Source organism: Bradysia coprophila, unplaced genomic scaffold, assembly GCF_014529535.1.
Source record: "Bradysia coprophila strain Holo2 unplaced genomic scaffold, BU_Bcop_v1 contig_350, whole genome shotgun sequence".
In the NCBI taxonomy this organism is placed as follows: Eukaryota; Metazoa; Arthropoda; class Insecta; order Diptera; family Sciaridae; genus Bradysia; species Bradysia coprophila.
In genome coordinates this window covers 7,270,782-7,290,824 of record NW_023503608.1, presented here as the reverse complement: position 1 = coordinate 7,290,824, position 20,043 = coordinate 7,270,782, and the positions used below count along the sequence as shown (strand labels likewise).

Here is a 20,043-nt window from a genome sequence, read left to right as displayed (position 1 = left end):
TGTACGCCGATATTTCAACTCTACTTAAAGTTTTTTTTACATTTTTCACCTATGGAAAAAAAAACAGCAGCAATTAATTTGGTTTTTCGCATAGAAAAACATACATTAAAGGTTGAGTTCCGTTTCACACTAAAAGGAGTAGTAATATCTTCTTGATCTCCTCTCACACACACTGCAAAATAAACTATTTTTTGCAACTCAGCATCATATTGTTCGAACGCTACTTTAGATGCCGCTGTTGCATAAGACGTTGTATGAATCTTGGTGCAAAGTACCTGCGGACCCGTGCCACAATTGCACATCTAATGCCTTTTTTCATACTATTATCGACATCATCGTTATCACACATATCATATCACTATTGCCGAAGCTTGGACTATATTAATGTGGACTTCGATTAAAATTGAATCATATTTTCAGACATAAAAAAACCTCTAACTTGATCTTTAAATGCCTTGTCCCATAATATTCCGATAATGTCAAAAAAGACGATTATCGTAAGTTAAATCTTTTTTTAAATAATTGTCTAAACGAACTACAAATCAATCAAAAACATTTCTTACCCAATCTTGTATCATGCATCTAATGAGTTCCACAGTTTTTTTTACGGATTGCACGTTAACCGTCGGTATGGGTAACATTTACCATCAAACCAATAATTATGAGATCGTCGAATTGATTAGGTGCACTCTGTGCTCTTTCGTACATCGCGTAAATAAGGTTTCGAAGAAGATTTTAATTTCGAAAAATTATGATTACACTTGCGTAAAACAAACAAAATATTAAGTGAGATGTATCAGATGGGTTGTGCATAGATCGTTTTTTTGTAAATGATTACAAAATTTTATGTAGTCCGTTGCTAGTTGAGTTATAACAGTTGTGGATAGTACTTGATAGTAAAAAAACTCGAGAAATCAAAAACTTCAAATAATTAGGGTAGCCCATTTTGTGTATAAAACATATTCAATCAATAAGACTACCTGTCAACCTGTCATGGTAGACTGAAGAACTGAAGAAAAGAAATAGTTCTTGAGACATTACCACGACAATATGTAATGCTATATTTAAACTTTCATCAATTTCGTCCTCACCGAATTTTGAAAATAATATTTCAATATGTGCCGAACAACTCTCTTAGTGTAGCTAGACTATTCGCCGGATGATCGCTGCGAAATGTTGAGATTGATTGATAATTTTCAAAGATTGGAATTAGAAGTATTTAACGCTTGAGTATTGAGTCTCTCTTGATTAAGGTTACGAACATTTTTCTAACGTTTAGACATCAGCTCTTCAGCAACAAATTATATAATATTTAGCTTAGAATTATTTCGTTAGTCGATTCAAACACACCTCAATAACATAGTAAGTTCGGTAAGTTTTTTTTTATTCTTCCAACTCTAAATCGGAAATTTATTCAGCGTTCACAAAATGTTGTTGTCCGCGAATATTTTCAAAAAGTGTTAGTGTTAGGTGTGAATACTAAACATCAAGTGTAATGAATCTTAAAATCCTGAAAACATTTTCTTCCATGGTGCAAATTTCTTTAAGAATTCCGATGAATAAAATTTCAGTGTAGCGTGCATTAGTGATTAATAATATTGATTACAGATTTTCACGTCAAATTTGCATTCAAACTGAATTAATGTGATGTGATATAGATATAGTAGTTAATGTGGGTAAACTAGAAACAGATCGAAGAGGTTGGATCTGTTTTCAAATTTGGTAGCACACTCGCTCTGTACTTGTGACAGCATTTTACATTTGCTAGAACAAAGACGGGCAATATAGGCTTGTTGTAGCCCGAGGTTACACCAGAAATTGAATCAAATCACTTCAGCATTGTATATGTTTCGAATGCAACATGCTAGAAAATTCGTATATGTCGACGCCCATCTATTTGTAATCCCTATTCACACTTAGGTGCATCCATTCGGGAGCTATGTTTGGATGCATTTATGTAGTCTTTATGGAATACAACAACAAAGAAAAAGGTTCTGTGCAAGCGATGGATATACTGAATATTTAAACAGGCCGTTGATGTCACAACTACCAATAACACGATATTAAATGTAAAGCATACCGAAAGTCGATTATTTATGTATCACGTCCAAATATTACCACAATTTTTCGAACATAATACGCATGATATGCTGGGCTGGGTTAAAAAGCATCTCGCCTCTTTTATGTATTGTTGAAAGTGGAAAAATGAGTTACCACAATTTAAAAAACTGAAGTAAAAGATTTTGTTTCATATACCTGGCGATACTTTAATACATAGAAGAAGTAGTGGACGTTATGATCGTTATGACGTTAAGCTTGTTGTACAAGAAAAAAACAAAGAAAGTGTCAATAAATGATGTTCAGATAAAACGAAGTCACGCTGAATGTACAGGGACATTGAGATTTAATCTTGTAAAAAAACCAACGTCGAGTCTTCTTTAGCTGGGCCGGTACTTATTGATTGGTAGAGTTCATAAGCGGTCAACATCAGCAATTTTTAAAAATGAAATTGAATATTTGCAACGAATATTCATACTTATGTAAATGAAATATTATTGTTTTATGCTAAATGGTCCTTGCCCACCAACCTACCTACCTGCCATTATCGTATGTAAAGAAGAAATTTAAATAAATTCAAAGGCTTAACTTGCAATGATCATAAAGTATATTCAAACGAAACCACATATCTCTTGCTCAATGATAATAATAAAAAAAAATTCACAACGAAATCGAATACAATTTATGTACGCAATGTGCGAATAATGTCTACACAATGCATTATATGATATTCAATGGACGTGTCCTATAATCATTTTACAATAAATTTATTCCAAAAACCACCACTTTCTCTCAGTTTTTGTTGTTGTACTTATAGCCCGTTTTTTGCGTGTACTTCGCAGATCTCGGACAGCAACGACTATTGACTTATTAAAAATTCAAACGAGTTCAACTGAATTGATAATATCCGCTGTTTTCAATGTGTTGATTGTTGATAAGAACAATAATTTATGATAATATCACACGTACGTTACACCTTTAAAAAAACAGAGTAAAAATATTTGGATTCTCTACATGCTAAAATTCGCTACATTTTGAAGATCATAAACAAAACGCCCACAAAATACCTCCAGCAGTGTTCTTGGAAGACTTTTTTTTAGTAAAATATCAGGTGCATATTTTACGAGTAATAAAAATGGGCTTCTGATTTAGTTCAACTGATTACGATATTAAGTAATGTTTAGTTCGTATAGGAAATGCACATACAGGGTGTTACAATCACGTGGACTATTCGAAACTTTAATCTCACTTTATGAAATACTTCATCCTAGTAGTAGTAAATAGTTGATATAATGTGACCGCTGGGAGTGGTAACATGTTGGCGCTGGTTAACATGCAGTAGATTATCGACTTCCTACTATCGATTATTCGATGTTACAGAGAAAATAATGTTAAAACTAATGAAGTAACAGATTTTGCCTCGGATTTTGCATAAATCGGTCGAAGCTGCTTAGGACGATCTGAAGGTGTATCTATAAAACATTTGTATATCAGAATATAGAATAGGGTCCCTGTAAATCAAAATTTACCATAACAATTTCAGCTGTTAAGTTGTTTATGTTTCTATTATTGTAAAGTTTGGCTTGTACTTTTTGTAAGAATAGGCCGCCTATATTCTTCAAAATGGTCAATTAAATTAAACGACTTTGCATTATAATGCTAGTCGTTGTATAATGTGCTAATACATTCAAATTGGTATTAATGTAGCATTTCCTCGAAAGTGGATTAAATAATATGCAACGAAAGAGTGCAGTTTATCAATAAATTATTTATTGGTCCATTTGCGTGGCATGAGGTTTTTATTAAATTATTACTTTAGTCGGTACATGCAGACATGTGAGAGCAACACCGATGTTTAAAAGTTTTATAATCCGAATTAAAATCAGCAGACTTCGAATATTTGAAAGGTAATAGAATTGTCTCAAAAAAAAAATATTTATTTATGATGGACTTAAGACCACTGTCAATAATTTAAAGAAAAGAAGATTCTACCAAGAAGACAAGCCACCGAGTCTGCAATCTTTGTTAATAATCCACATTTTTTTTTTATAATTGAAAATAAACAAATTGCCTCTACCTCTAACACACGACAAATTCAGAACATTCATTTAGTCAGCTCTTATCTACTTTCAATTCTGATATCAACTGTTTAACGTTTGACATTTAAAATAAAAAATCATTTTTCGGGTTTATGATAGATTTTGTTGTCTTGTTGCCAGAAAACGACTCATTACCGTCTCGCTCAAAGCCAGATTTTCTGGCCGCAAGACAACAAAGTACAATGTAAGTCTCGACGTGTCAGATTCATTCCTTACCTTCGGCTCGAAATACGACCTTCCCACAGCAAGCATATTTTCACTGCTGAAGTTAATCAATTGACGCATGAAAAACATCCACTTTTCGCTACTTTTTGCATAACTAACTATTTAGGCACACGACATGTGTGTACTGCCACACTCAACCTACTTCCTCGACTGAGAGTATTTCTTATTTTTAATATTTAGGCAGCTAGATTTCACTCTAGCAAATTGTTCTAAACATGAATCTAGAATAGTAAATGTAAATTTCTAATATGAATGGAACCAATGGCTTCTGGTCTTTATTTCCTTTGCGATATTATAGCATAACAGGGCAGTATGGTCTTCACGGATCCTCTTTGAAAGGGAAGATCGTAAGAAAGTTCTGGTAACGTTGTAAAGTTGTTTGTTTGTCTTATTTGTATTTATATTGGATGAGCGTCTTTGTCACGAGATCGACGATATGGATCACGAATCTATAATATAACTCCTGAACAACTCCATAATCGAAGAATTTTAGAGAAAAATAAAGGGAAACATAATTTCGATCGACGAATTATTATATGACCAGTATTATTATCGGGTCTATTACTTCAATCGGTTGATTTCAAATCTTGTACTTCAATTTCTTTAACATGCATAAAAGACCATATTACCCAGAGCTTGTCATTATTTTTGTCGTCCTTATCGATAACAGATGAACAGCCTTATGTGACAGTTTAAAGCGCCATTTATGTCCAAAACGTCAATAAATAACAATTACAATCACAAAAAATTAATTATGCTAACAAAATTCTATCTAGATGAAAATGTCTGTATTCTTCTACGCAATCTGGAAATTGAGTATTCTTTTGGCAATTTTCCTGATACATTAACTTCAAAGTATCTGCAACAGAAAATGTAAAATATTTTTTGCATAACAATATTCACTTGTGAAACAGCAAACTCACTGAAAGGCACGAAACCACCAAATATTCGACAAAGAATTTGCTGATGATCTTATCTACAAAATTATTTTGAATTTATTTTGTTATATTCGCTATTCAGAGAATAACAGAATATGAAGAAAACAAGTTTTATTCTCCCTACCTTCAGATCAGTGTGGTTGGAAAATGTATGATAAATCCAAAACAGTCTAGTCGTTGTGTAGTAACCAACAATCACATCAATAGTATAATGTCCATGCGAAACCAACAGACAAATCATTCCGATCCAAGCGGTAATCCAGGACATCCAGTGAAGTAAATTGTAACGCTTTGGAATATCTTAATCGATTGGATGTAGTAAAGCAACGCAATTTAAAGTATTTGTGATACTAACATTCACTAACAAGAAGATTGGCCATCATCAGGATGATTGTATGTCCGGAATAAATGTAATCTCCGCACATGGTCTTTTTGCCAGTTATTGGCAGGCCTCCAGATTGCAATAGCTTCAGAACCTCTTCCGCAATTGTAAGAATTTTTTGTCCAATTGAAAGGGATTCACTCATTTTTGGAGAACAGTACACATGGTCGTTCGCTAGTGGCAATACTGTTACGTACATTGTCACCGATCTAAAGCTGTATAGCATGGCCAGGAGCAGGAAGACTCTTCTGCATAGTATCCACCTGAAGTAAATTCAAAAACTTCATCTCTATACCACACAAAATTAGAGGAAAATCTTACCGATGCCTATGCAATGCAACAATTGACACAGACAGTAAAATTGATAAAATGACTAAAATATCAGCTACATCGTTCAACCATCGAACTTTCGTAACATTATCCAGCATAATATCGGGCAACGGCGGATGTAATTGTTTATCGGGAACCTTTTGATGAGTTAGAACGATGGACACATCATTGATAATGAAACCGCCAACCATTGCCAGAAAGGCGAATAATAATTTTCGCTTTTCTTTCGGAAATTTTGGATCGTCTTCGAAAAATTTTTCTGGATACATTTCTACCTTTGTGTCCGGAATGTGGCCATTTTTGGTTACTCCAAAATCTGCTGGCTGCTGATGGATCATGAAATTTGAATTTAGTTGAGCAGAAAAGGAAAAAATAACGGCGCACTTACCGAAAATTCGAAATTGTATGTGTGGTTTCCATTGGTTTTCGTTTCGGTAACCGATGTATTATTGAAACAATTTTCATTTTCATCGAATTCGTCCAGCAAGGATACTTTCTCGTAACCTCCATTCGAAAAGCTGTTTGCAGGCATTTGATTATGCTTTTATTACTGTTTGAAATTTGCTCAAGTCCCTTAAGGCGCTGAACACAAAAGACACAATTGACAGGATTGAGTTGAGTTTGAGCTATTTCGATTTTGAAATTTAAGCTTTGATAATGAACAACAGGTCTGTATATTACAATGTAGGAGTTATCAACTACAACCAGTACTCTTCGGAACTGTTCTGTTAGTACTACCTAATCTGGGTATTGATTTTCAGAAAAACTTAAAACTGCGTCAAAAACCGAGCCTATAATGGATATAAAATTCTCAAAAGCAAATAACCTGTCGAATCCGGTCGTCAATTTTATTCACAAATTTTGCAGCAAACAAAAATTCTGATAACGTTTTCACATGTCTCAGCAAATATATTTTTTTTAAAATACCAATATGTATCGACAGTGCGAATGCATGATGGTGTCATGAGGTGTGTTCTAATGTTTTTGTAGATGCGTTTGCAATATGACAAAGTGGAATTCTTAGGTCATTTTATTGTCTTCAATATTGCATGTAATAGTTGTATTGTGAACATTTTAGTTTATAGAGAACTTGATTAATTGACATTCTTTGCAGTCAAGCAGAACATTGCTGTAATGACATTATAAATATCGTTGTAGGCTCTCTATAAGTCCTTTGAACAGCTGCTTGACGTTTTTCACTCCCAATGTTCTAATTTGCAAAGAAGAAAGATAAGAAGTCCTAATTTAGGACTCTCGACTCGCAATTATTATTATACGTCGAAGTACGACTGATAATGGATAGAGTCGTATGGAGAAATTGCTCTAATTTACTAGCGAACGCTATCCAAATCCGAAGAAGATCTTACACGCGGTTGTCTTTAGAGAATTAAAACAAAAATCATTTTATGCAATCCACTTTCTAAAGATGGTCAAGCAGCAAAGTACCTATAGAGACGTTTTGATTTATATAGTACCATTGTTCCTACTGTTGTTTTGGTATCATGTAGATGAATTCGCACTACTGCAAAAATGCCTATTTCAAGCAATTTAATTTCTCAAAAGATTCCTGATATTCCCAAATATTTCACCAAAATGGCAGTGTAGCGAAAACTTTTATTGCCAAAAAATTTCCCAACTTTGAATCATCTTCACAAAGTCAGCATTACAGGCAAAAAATATTTTGTATTGATGACGTGCTACTTAAAGTACTAACAGTCGTATCAGGTATGAATAATCTGCCAACAGTGTCAAGAGTAGAAGATTACATACTCCGTATGGATTAATCTCAAAAACAAAAAGCTTAAGTTTATGATTCAAATAGAATAGGTCCTCATCACACTCATCACTCACTCAATTTAGATCAATTGGTCAATATAAAGGTAAATTGTATTGAATCACGTTCCCGGCAATGCCACAACAAAACTTGCTTATCATTCCATAATCAACGTGACACTGCACTTCAGCAATATTTTCCGAATTTCGGTATTTTTACGCGATTATAAATAATGTGTATAAAAAATAGACTTAGATTTAAAACGGTACTAAAGCATCGTAAATAAACTTTTTAAGTTTGATAACGATGCAACAATCTAACTTCAGGTAGACGGTTAACACGTTAGGAAATGTTCGAACAGTTACACTTGTAATTTGCGAATGCGATGGTTTATTTAATTTATCTGCTCTGCATTAACTTTAAAAAAATTTTGTTTCTTATCGTATCAATATGACTAAATGGAAAAAATCGATACGATGAATAATGAGCCGATTATCTCAGTTATCTTTACTTATCAATTTCATATGAAATTTCGGTATTAAATACTATGCTATGGAGAACATATTCGTTGGGGCCTGCGAAAAGCCATAAAGCGTTATCTCCGTCACTGTCCCACAACATGTAATAGCATCGAAAATAAGAGCGAAAAGCTATGTATAAAAAATTCAATAAAATAGTAAGTTGTTACAAGTATTGTAGGAAAATTCAAGGCTATATACTTTGAGGATACGCGGGAACACACCACTTCTGATGATTTTATATGTAAAAAAATTGACTACATCATCAAGACGACGAGAATCATCAGAGTAGGTGAATTTTTGTATGAAATCGGCCATTTTATCATCAACTGTGGTGTGTAACCCGCGTATCTGTATCTGCGTGACCTCCCCAAAGTCTATAGCACATCATGCTTTGTGCCAACCGAGAACTGAATAGACAAGAGCACAAAAAATCATAATTTTCATTGTAAACAATCACTCTTCAAATTTGATCGATCACATTGCTCTGCATTTTCTCAAACGAATGCTGTAAGAACTCATACAAATTCCATATCAACACTGCTTTGAGTCGAAAGAAATTTAATTTAGAATAAATTCTTACAAACATTGATCACTAGATTACCTCCGTATTCTCAAGCAATAGTCGGTGACTATGATTACATCAAATTGATAAGTTAACACACCCTCTCAATTTGATATATTATACACCCCCTCAAACGATTGATAATTTAAAATTTGATTAAAAACAATTTCCGAAAATGTACATTAAAAAAATAAATCAAATAACACTGTACCACTCATATGACCTGGAACTGTCCATGTGTACTCAAAGTACAAATGAATCACTTTTCTATATTACTGCCATGTCGTTTGGTTCGGTTCAACTGTTCAATTCCAAATAGCCAACTGCTAAACGAATTGCATCTGCACACACGATTCGATTCAGCCGCTGCAACCGGTGTCATTCAGCCCACTGCTAATATGATTTGACTCAACCACGACTTTCAATTGCGACAACCCACTGCTGCCGGCGATAGCCCACTGCCATCGACTTTTCGTTTGTAATAGCCCACTGCTATTAGCGATGACCCACTGTCACCGACTTTTTGTTTCGGTTTGCAATGACCCACTGCCATTGACGATAGCCCTCCACTATCGATTTTCGGTCGGTTTGCGATGGTCCACTGCCATCGGCGATAGCCCCCCACTATCGATTTTAATGCGGATAACGATAGTCCACCTATGTACTATCAGTGATAACGCTCCGCTATCGACTTTATATTCCATTAACTTTCACTATCACAACTGCCGTGTCCTGGGCCCATAACCTGTTGGTTTTCCAGGATTGGGGAAGCTACTGAAGTATCAGAAAGAAATAATTTAGAGACAAACACGTCTGTTCCGAAAGACAATTTAATTTAGAATGAATTCTTACAAACATTGATCACTAGATTACCTCCGTATTCTCAAGCAATAGTCGGTGACTATCATCAAATTGATAAGTTAACATCTTTATCCATTGTTATGTAATAGTAGGTTACTATACAAGGGAAGTATTTGCTATCTCGAATTCAGACACTCTTTAGTAAGGTAATAGTATGTTGTGTTACAAGTATTGTAATGTTGATTTTTTCAGCACTATTAAGGAAAATTGGGTCGTGTGCTGAAAAAATCTCATTACAATACGTGTAACACATCATGCTTTGTGCCAACCGAGAATTGAAATAGACAAGAGCACAAAAAATCATAATTTTCATTGTAAACAATCACTCTTCAAATTTGATCGATCACATTGCTTTGCATTTTCTCAAACGAATGCTGTAACAACTCATACAAATTCCATATCAACACTGCTTTGAGTGTTGTAATATCACATCAAATGGGTGCTGAAATAAGTCACTTTACAACACTTAAATGAGTGCTGAAAAGAGTCGTATTTCAATTCTCGGTGGCACAAAGGACTCTTCTCTATTTTCTTTCGGGGATTTTAACAATGTACTGCAGTATACTTTACGTAATTCGTTATTGCATTATTTTAACGTAAAAAATACAACATTCGTATCGAAGCTGTTCTTCTTGGTTTGTCTTATTTGTCATTTCAAATAGCACACGAAATCAGAAAATTCAGAGAAACAGCTGTAACAGCTACGATACGAAAATAAGATTTTTTACGTGGGCAAAGTAGTAAGGCTTCAGTAATATAATTGCAGTAACTAGTAACTCGTCAAAATAAAAATTAGGAAGCAAGTTTGTACTGTGGCTTACGTGATTAAGCAACTTAAATGCATATTCCATATGAGCAAAGTGCCATTTACTGTTACATGTAAAAATGATTGTCAGCAGTCAGCTGTAGTGTAGATTCAGATTAAGCTTGTAACCAGAAAATTTTTAATTTGATTCTTGTTATCCAGTTTAATAAGAGAAAAAGACTTTCAATCGAAATTTGTTGCGTTTAAGGAATGATGGAATTTACATTTTGAGCACGAGACGACAATATTACTCGTTACTTTCGACTTGTTGTTTCCTCTAAAAGTGAATAAAACTTTTAAAAAAATACTAATGACACTCGTGTGGGAATAGTAACTCTGTCAAATTTATAGCGTGATTTCATTGTGAGCTAATTTTTTTATATCTTTTGATTGTATAAATTCCACATAAGTCCCGCATTTTATGGCTATAAGTGTTCAAAATTCACACCTTGTTATTATATTTTTGTAACAAATAATTAAAATGATGCTGCACGTGGAAATTTCCCATGGACAGAGACATGAACTTCGTGTTCATTTTTGAACTGATGACAATGGTTAATGAAATGAACACACACACAACTTGCTTAAAAAAAAATCCAAACTAAGCTAATCAGTGCTACTCATAAGGTAGAAAACAGACAATATGTTTATAGATTATACTATTTAGTGTGTGTATGTCTTTGGAGCCATTTCGTGAATTCAGTTGAAGATTGCTGGAGCAAAATTGCGCAACTCAAAAAAGGATCGACTGAAATAGTCAATTTTGTCGCGAAAGTTTTCTTTTATAAAATACTTTGTTTTGTTGATCATGAAGATCTGTTGTTCCAATAAGAGCTTCAAAATGTCATTAAAGTGCAGTTGACTAAGCGAGTTTTTCTCACTGTAAGCAGCCATCAATTTTTCAACCTGTTGCGAATGCATTTCTTTCGTCAGCTATACAATTTTATGTAAATTTATTTAAAGGAACGAATTATATTAAATACGTTAATTTGCCACAATAAAGCAAATAATTAGCACACTCATACGATTACCAAGGGACTTATTAAATTTCATTCCACGTATGGTCCGTATAATTAGCATTTTAATTGCTAATAATTAGCCAAAATATCCGATGCTTTTCGCCGGAATCAAATGTCAGCTTCTGCCCTTTAAGAAGATTGTGTACGCATCCACCAGTACAGTCGGTATACGTATACTTACTGATATAATAACGTAATAAACCATTGAGTAAAAATTGCTTCATTCATGTTTCCATCGAAATGGCATTATTATTATCTTCGTCAGTGTACATCGTATAAAATGTTCGTAAATGTCTGACATACGCACAGCAATAATTATATGTCTCGGACATTAATGAACAACAAATCAAAAAACGAAATGAAACAAATTGGCTTTACTTTAAAAACCAGACAGCCAACGTAAAGGGTTTCATATTGCTGCGATGATGATGCCTGAAGATTCATATCTTCCAGCATCGAACAGTGTCCATATAAGGAACCCCATTGAAATGCAATAACATCTCCGAATATACACTATTAATATACCATTCGTTTTTATGCATATAAACGTACCTACCCAATTACGTGACAGAAGTTCTTAATTGCATTATTGGCTTTTATAATTACATATCATTTTTTTTTCAGATGCATCAACTGTCGATTATTTTGATGATTTTCTTTATGATGACACGTAACTTGACATTTGGTCAATTTACCGAATTTTCTGCCGATTACAAAGATAACAATGTTGTAAGTACTACCATCCCATGATATTATTTTTCCTGTGTAGTTATTTGTATAGTTTATGAGTGAAAATCAAAATAATTTGTGATGATGTAACCATATTTAAATTAAAACATTATGTGAAGAGCATGTTTGTTATTAAACGAATTCACGTGCAGAGAATGGTAATTATTTCGTGGATCATTTAAAATGATGAAAGTCGAACAATTAGCATCGAAAATGTATCAACGGTGCTGCTTAACATGGTATGGAGTCAGGTGGTTTATTTTCCCGGTTAATTTAGTAATTTGCTCACTCTTATCGTCTTCATTAAATTGTGTTACACAAAGTACCGCTTTGTAACACTTTATGTCAGAGACGTTTTATTCGCAATAAGGGACTCAAGTGCGAGTTCACTTGTTGACCAAATTGTTCAGATGAAAATTTTATACTGCAGCGCTTTACTAAATGATGGACGACTTTGTCATCTGTTATTGACAAAAACTACAAAATAAAGCGGTGATCTCTGGCTGATGCCGGCTTAAATAGCTAATTGGTTGACAAAACTAATGAAGTAATAGATTTTGCATTATTCTGTTAAAATTATATCAAAAGAAATTGCAGACCAGATATATGATATGTATAATATAGACAATATGTTAGCCGTTATATGTAGTATGTTAGCTGTGAAAGGTCGAATTTCTACCACGTGCGACCATGTTAGGTAATTGAAACGTTCAATACAGTTCAATGTTGGCAAATTTTTCGGATATATGCTCATCACTACCACAAGCAATTATTTTACGAAATACATCATCATCATCATTCCCGCCGATGAATACAGCATAATAACAATGTAATAAATTGCGTTTTGGTAAAAAAAATATGTTTATCCATGACCAAGGCCATTTCTCGCTATTCATGTTTTAAGTTCAATGCAATTTTTAACTTGTCTATCGCATTTTTTCTTCGATTTAAGAGAATTAAAATAATAAATAAATCGCTCATGCTATTTAAAGCGAAAACGATACTGAAACCAATCCGATAATTGAATCAAAATGCATAATTCGAAATGAAAAAGTGTGTCCCATCGAATGAAAACGAAATTATGTAGGCATCACATTCATAACTAGTTTAACAACGCTTTTATACGAGTGCATTAGAACCAAGACGTTTGACTTGTGCGTGTTTCCGAAGGTTATGCCATTTTAAAGTGACAGTATTGATTCATATTCCCCAACGAGATTGGTGTAGCGCAAAAGACATGTTATTTCATTTGTATATAGATCTTGAATGCATATGGATGTGAATCTTTTATTGTTGAAACTTGTTTTTAATTGCCTCGAGAGTTACAGAAGATGTTGTTTTAAAAAAAACAATGCAACGAACAAGCACTTTATGGTTCAAAAGGATGAACTTGAACAAAAATTATAGCTGCAGAAATGAAAGGCAAAATCACCACCTAGAGTACGCTACATTTATGTTGTGTTTATTGTTTTTGAGTTGTTCCATCAAGAATTTTGCCATCAAGAAAGCGATAGGTCTACAACCCATCAAAATTTTTCATCAATCTTATATTCGTTTGATGGCCCTAGGAATTCCCTACGAACCGAGCAAAACACGATGTTTTTACTTTCCATTCATAGGAACTACGATACTCTAAAGTATCAAAATTTTGAAAAAATTCAGAGTCGGAAGGGATATTTTCCGTGCGGTAAAACCATTTTTTTGAACTCTACAGTACTCAAAGTTGAAGCCACAGTCTTCAGTAGTAGTTATCATACCGGTACAGTAACTTTCTAGTTACACGTGTAGGAGTAAAAATCCTAAAATGTCACTCGGTACCAAAATCTCAGTTTTCATGAGTGCGTTTGGGAAGTCTGAACTTAAAAAGTTTGTATTAGCTGTTTCATAACCAATTCTGGATGGAACATACTTCTTTAAAAATAAAAAGCTTTTTGAAAGACGCTACACCCGAGTGTTCATAAACTCTTCATAAAATCCTTTAATATAGCTCAAAATGCTCAGAACATAATATGTAGCAAGAGTCTAGTAATAATGGACTCTTTATTGTACCATTGAGTTCTAGCTTTAAAGGAAAGAAGTCTGTCGGACTAGACTCTTTCTACAACCAAATATTTTTAATTACATAACAATATTCCAACATCAAATCGTGTCTGCCGGAGATGTTGTTTCTGTCCTTATTTACGCCACTACAACATTCTAAGCGAAAGTGAAAGCATAGAGTTACAAAGATGATTAACAAAATACAATTTAAGCATAACCATAGTTTCAATTTTTAGTGCTATGATCTTCTTGAATGAATAATATCTCTTTTTTTTATTCATTCGTCGTGATTATATGAAAAACCATACAGCATACACATTATCTGTTCTATAAATCAGGCAAGTTATACATTTGAAATGCCAAAAAGAAAACGATAATTACAATGAACATCAAGTCGCTAACGCCAACAGAAAAAAAAACAATTATCTCAACAATAATTCACAAAAGTAAATTTCATTTCACGTATATACGATTTAAATTATCCAACTGAACGTTGTGTCATCTTATATTCAATAGATCACTCACATTCTAAGACACTCACGATGGTTCGTTGAATTTACATTTCACTCTCAAGACTGCATTGTGAGAGATGTATGTCTGTTAATGGAAATTGGTATTTTACGTCGCCAATTCGATTCGGCATTGATTCGAAAGCCCGAAAATTCGGAACAGACAAGCGTAAAATTGAAAACGCTTTGAAGAAAAAGGTCCGATTTTGGTGAAGTGTTTTTCAAAAGAAAATCACTAGCAACGTTTTACTCAAATTCCTAATTTCATAATTTCTACAGAACTATGGGACTGAACGGATATGGTATAATGATCGGTATAGGTGTACAGAATCGTAATCAATTTTTTTAAAACTAACAACTCCTTATGTAGCCCGATTCCGATAGCACAAGTCAAAAGATGAAGAAAAATCTTTAGAGCAAAAGTCCATTTACGATCAAAGGGTATATTGAACTAAAGCTCATGCATAAGCTGCTTTCCAAAAAAAAGATTTTACAACAATTTTCAATAGAATTTCTGAAAGGAATTGATCTCAACATTCACCACAAGAACTGACGAAAACTTCGATAGACTACATTTTATATAATTTAAAATCCAGTCCACAATCTCGCATGCATTATTTACATTAATCAGACAATATCGAAAAACAGTCTAATACATTAAAGCTAGTGTGTGGTGGCGACGGAGATGATGTTAGACATTCGCAATTGATTTAAATACAAGCAAATCAACATCTTACGTAACACATTTTACCGGTAATAAATCGCTGTGCAATTTGTTCGTAGCTAATTGGCCGAAAAAAAAGAAAGAAAAAGAAAGAAAAGTTACATAGAAAAGCATTGCTTGATCTACATCTCCACCGGTGAATTATTATAGTGATTATGGCAGAAAATGCTTCGACTATCATCGATATTATAATTATTTTGCAGCACTCTTACACTTTGACAGTAATTAGCTAAACGTACGAACGATGTAATTTTATGAGGAACAATAAAAATTAATTAAATTAATTATACAGTCCGGTCGTTGTTCAGAAACTCATTACGAAGAATTTTAAATGCTTTTACAGATTGATTATACGTTCCGATATTATGTTGATGATGAAAAGTTTGGCGTTTCAATGGATCATTGGGAAGAAAAGCGAGATGATCGGGTAATTGGTCGTTATGCACTGTTGCAACCCGGAGGATACGTTCGATCTGTTTATTATGTTGTCGATGGTAGAAGCGGATTTCGATCGACTGTGCAGACGAGAATGATAGGTTGTTGTGCGGCCTTTCGATTTCATTTGAATTTTTTTTTTTCATGGATTTTATGTTTCGTTAAAGGTGCTCCACCGTCGACACATTTTCTACAAAAATCATCTGTACCATATCAACACCATGTACCGATCGCTGTCATTTAACAAGGCAACAAACTCGCTAATGATCTTGAAATGTTAAAATGACAAGGAAAGAAGTTGAATAAATGGTTCAGAAAAATTTTACATTTTCAGCAAAGAATTTTTTTTAAATATTTCTTCTTGACTCTTTTACTTTAGTAACTATGGTTCATTTAGTTAGAGTGTAACAGTCGTTTTTCATCATTTCTAATCGATTGATTAGTGGGTATAATACAGGTTGCAAGTTGTTGATCTATCATGAACTCATTCACGCTGTAAGTGCGATGAAAATTTATAATGCAAACTGAGAATTGTAAACCTATGTAAACAGGTCTACCCACACCTCCAATCTGTGTGAGAGACACTGTCTAAATCCAGATCCTTGATTCATACTCCTAAGCCCTACTCCATCAATCACTAGAGCTTACCACGTCTTAACAAGAAGTCTAAAGATGGCAAAAGCTCATCGTAGAGTTCATTACACCCACCCGAAGGTATTGAAGTCCAGTGTAAAGAGGACAACTGAGAATGTGTAGTTCACATTGTGTACACCAGTCTAAGGTGTAAGGTGAAAAACCAGAAGAACAGATAAGATCGTTGTTCTCGGTAACAGATGATTACACTACCGAGAAGATTACCTGGAATATTCATCACATTTAAAGGCACAAACTTTATGAGACAAGGAGGCTAAGAGGACTGTATATCGTTAAGGTTACACAGAGAAAAACATAAAAAATATTTACCCATCGTTTAGTTTTTGTATGCCATAATATGTCTGTCTAAAAAGCAATTAATTTTAATTTTAACCGGTCCAATCTTATAATTTTGTATCAAATCAAAACTGACATGGATGGCGTTTAAGCGATAACCTTTATTATGATAAATGTGATGCTGATTTAAATAAATTCCGTTTGTGTTTTCATTTTTAAATTAATCATTAAAATTGCACAATTTATTGTTAAAAAGTTAAGTCAAGTAATAATGATCACTACACGCAGTCGCATTCAAAACAAATTGCATAAATTGTGCAATTCTCAGTGCTTTAATCGACAGACTTTTTATTTGCTAAATTAATTTCTGAACAAATTATCATAAGAAGACCATTAATCTTAATTTAATTGCCAAATATATTATTAACACAACACGTAGAGGTATATGCGTGTATTCATTTGAAACATTAAAATATCTGCAATATATTTAACATCTAACCTGGTACATTGAGACCCCCGTCCAAATATCATCAGCAAAATACAAAACCGTTTTTTTTTCTTCATTTAAAAAAAAATTACATCTCATCAGATATCGCATCATCTTATAGCCCGCAAGGCACATTTTTAATAACAAACAAAAGCCATAAAAATATGTGAAAAGAAGTAGTCAACCTTGATAAAAATCTTCGTTTATTCAGTTCACCATTTAAGACAAGACGCGTTTATTACATTGTTGCTACATGTATATATATTGACAAAATTGTTGTCACACCGACAACGACAATAACCGACGATCATGATCGTAAATTTTAATGTGCTAAGAGCAACATCATTTTTAGATTGCACTCTGAAATTACAGCAACACCTTCGGACAGAATTTGACTCTTCGACGTGTTGAAGCTGAAGCAGCCCACAGAATTGCGTTTCATTGAAATAAATGTCTCATTTAAATCAGTTTTCAACTTCCAAATGAATAAAGTTTTGCTGTTAATCAAAAACAATCTGTTGATGAATATCAGTCGTTCACCTGTTATCGATAACAACTGCACTGAAGTTCTGACTAATGCGGACTTATATATTATAAAATATTAAAAAATGAAGTAAAAGATTTGAAATCAATCTTTTGAATATAATTAGATCAAAAATAGATCCGATAGTAATACGAAGATGGAGTGAACGTTTCGATACAAAGTTTTACAGTTCTTTTATTTTTATTGATTAAACCCTAAATTAGTATCAAATCATGAAACAAATTCCACCCATGGAGTGGCTTCTATTCTTAACAAAAATTGCCCTATTATATTTATCCAGAGCCATGGAAACTGGCCTGATTCAGGAGAAACAGGAGAAAAGTTTAACTTAAAACTTAACTAAGAAACAATTCAACAAATCATGAAATCAATCAGAGTATATAAAAAATCTCGTCCAACCGTCTGAATTACAGTTCTAGTATCATAAAAAACTATAACATATCGAGCGACTTAAAGTTCGCATGTTGTACCGTAAACTGCACTTTACAGTAGAGAGATACACAATATTGCTTACCGTCTTCGATTCTTAGACCCAATAGATCACTGTCAAATAACGGTTTCTTCCCTCAAAATAGTGTCAAATGAGTTGTCAATTTCACAAAGCTAACCTGAAACAATGACAGCTCCATATAAATTTTTGTAACATTGTGGTTTATAGCTTTGTGAAAATGACAGCTCATTTGACATCTCAAACGACATTGACAATGATCTATTAAGCCAAACTCGTGGCTGTAGGTGATTCTTTGACTTCTGTCTGATGAGCTTGTTTGCATATATTGGAAGAGGGGTCGGTAAATTTAATACTAAGAAATACCCCGAGTTTACTTAGTTAAAACAATGTTCTGATGAAAAGGTTCAGTGCTTTGAATTTCCCCTTATTGGCTGGGACAATATGACATTGGGAGGAGTAGTAAAAATGGAAAAACTTAAATTTGTTAGTTCGGCTTAGTTGACTTAGGACAATTTTTTTTGTTGACTCAACAATTATAGCCTGTACATTGTAATTTTAGAAAGAAAAAAATCTAAACAACAGAAAGAATAAAGTCACGACAAATAAACTGGAACAAACGAAATTAATAAAATGTCGTTTTTCTTTGCGCTGAATCTGATTAATTAAAAATCAACTGAAAGTAAAAAAAAACGATATGTTTACAAGTCCATTTTTCAGTGATGGTTAAATCAAATATTTGATGATGCGGGTAAGGATTAAATTGTTTTTTCCTGGGTATAAATGGTAGCGTACGAGATAATATAATATTTTAAAAGGTCAAGTTTGTGTAGTTGCATGTAGTGATGTTATTAATTTCTTTAACGTGTTGTTGAGATATTTAGCTCAAGTCGACTTATCGAATGGACTTCATGACCATGATATTTGGAAACGACTATAAAAATCTGATCTGGTAAAAGAAAAGAATTCGCACACCATTCGGATATGAAGCATTAATTCTAACAGGAAAAACCGACAAATAAATAAACAATTCAAAGAGCTGTAAATACGAGTCAATGACCTTTATCTGATAAACAATAATAAAATATCTCTTTATTTGTATTTATTAATTAAAAGACCTGTTCAACCACACAAAATGACTACCCGAACAACATGACCAAGACCTAAGAATTCGCATCAATGATGTATGCATTCTTGAAATGTATTAACGCTAAATAAATCACATAAATTTATTAAGCCGTTCGATCTTAATGTGGACCCATAAATTGCGCTCAAAGCAAAACATTTGCTTATAATATTGAACGTAGTATTGATATAACACCAGAACGAACAAATTTACGATCGATTGCATTCTGTTTAAAAAAAATGTTTACTTAATGGCACTAAGAAACATTATATAAATGTATATCGAGTGAATAACTCAAATCGTATGCAACAGATAAAACATTTAAATAAAAAAGTAAAATAAAAGCAACTCTCAATGCAATAATCGCAATATTCAATCGGTGATCAATAGATTAAACGAATCGATTTATCTTCATATCTTCAATCACACATAAAATGACTGTTTATTACATTGTGCAACATCCAGAGCCTCTAGTGAAGGCGCTTTTGAAAATACAT

At 33.3% G+C, this 20,043-nt stretch overlaps 2 protein-coding genes and 1 long non-coding RNA gene across 7 annotated transcripts; 1 reads left to right on the top strand and 2 right to left on the bottom strand.

The window, feature by feature from the left end:
* Window positions 1–1,373: 1,373 nt before the first annotated feature.
* Window positions 1,374–18,675, bottom strand: LOC119080650. The gene is made up of 3 exons (XR_005088360.1): window positions 18,505–18,675; window positions 15,407–15,411; window positions 1,374–1,388 (listed from the first exon to the last, which is right to left on the bottom strand). It is a non-coding gene; the product is annotated as an uncharacterized LOC119080650 (long non-coding RNA).
* On the bottom strand, window positions 5,087–8,204 carry LOC119080637 (phosphatidylcholine:ceramide cholinephosphotransferase 1-like). 4 transcript variants are annotated; one of them, XM_037189047.1, is made up of 8 exons: window positions 7,884–8,203; window positions 7,747–7,817; window positions 6,421–6,614; window positions 6,024–6,355; window positions 5,676–5,965; window positions 5,445–5,620; window positions 5,306–5,358; window positions 5,087–5,241 (listed from the first exon to the last, which is right to left on the bottom strand). In XM_037189047.1, exons 3-8 carry the CDS (start codon window positions 6,562–6,564, stop codon window positions 5,151–5,153), a joined length of 1,086 nt encoding a protein of 361 aa, XP_037044942.1. In that variant the 5' UTR covers window positions 6,565–6,614; window positions 7,747–7,817; window positions 7,884–8,203; the 3' UTR covers window positions 5,087–5,150. The 4 variants fall into 4 exon arrangements, with proteins under 4 accessions (XP_037044942.1, XP_037044945.1, XP_037044943.1 ...); XM_037189050.1 differs by lacking the exon at window positions 7,747–7,817 and having other exon boundaries at window positions 6,421–6,582; window positions 7,884–8,204; XM_037189048.1 differs by lacking the exon at window positions 7,747–7,817 and having other exon boundaries at window positions 6,421–6,770.
* On the top strand, window positions 11,897–16,329 carry LOC119080649 (cuticle protein 19). 2 transcript variants are annotated; one of them, XM_037189063.1, is made up of 4 exons: window positions 11,897–12,122; window positions 12,199–12,303; window positions 15,920–16,112; window positions 16,179–16,329. In XM_037189063.1, exons 1-4 carry the CDS (start codon window positions 12,111–12,113, stop codon window positions 16,253–16,255), a joined length of 387 nt encoding a protein of 128 aa, XP_037044958.1. In that variant the 5' UTR covers window positions 11,897–12,110; the 3' UTR covers window positions 16,256–16,329. The 2 variants fall into 2 exon arrangements, with proteins under 2 accessions (XP_037044958.1, XP_037044959.1); XM_037189064.1 differs by having other exon boundaries at window positions 11,899–12,138.
* Window positions 18,676–20,043: the final 1,368 nt, after the last annotated feature.

Bases quoted from the DNA above. Each gene is read 5' to 3' on its own strand.
- LOC119080649 (XM_037189063.1), top strand. The intron at 12,304-15,919 runs GTAAGTACTACC...ATGCTTTTACAG, and splicing joins ATTACAAAGATAACAATGTT to ATTGATTATACGTTCCGATA. The intron at 16,113-16,178 runs GTTGTTGTGCGG...GTTTCGTTAAAG, and splicing joins TGTGCAGACGAGAATGATAG to GTGCTCCACCGTCGACACAT.
- LOC119080637 (XM_037189050.1), bottom strand. From the start codon at position 6,564: ATGCCTGCAAACAGCTTTTCGAATGGAGGTTACGAGAAAGTATCCTTG. The intron at 5,621-5,675 runs GTTAGTATCACA...CAATCGATTAAG, and splicing joins CAATCTTCTTGTTAGTGAAT to ATATTCCAAAGCGTTACAAT. The intron at 5,242-5,305 runs GTGAGTTTGCTG...TTTCTGTTGCAG, and splicing joins TGGTGGTTTCGTGCCTTTCA to ATACTTTGAAGTTAATGTAT.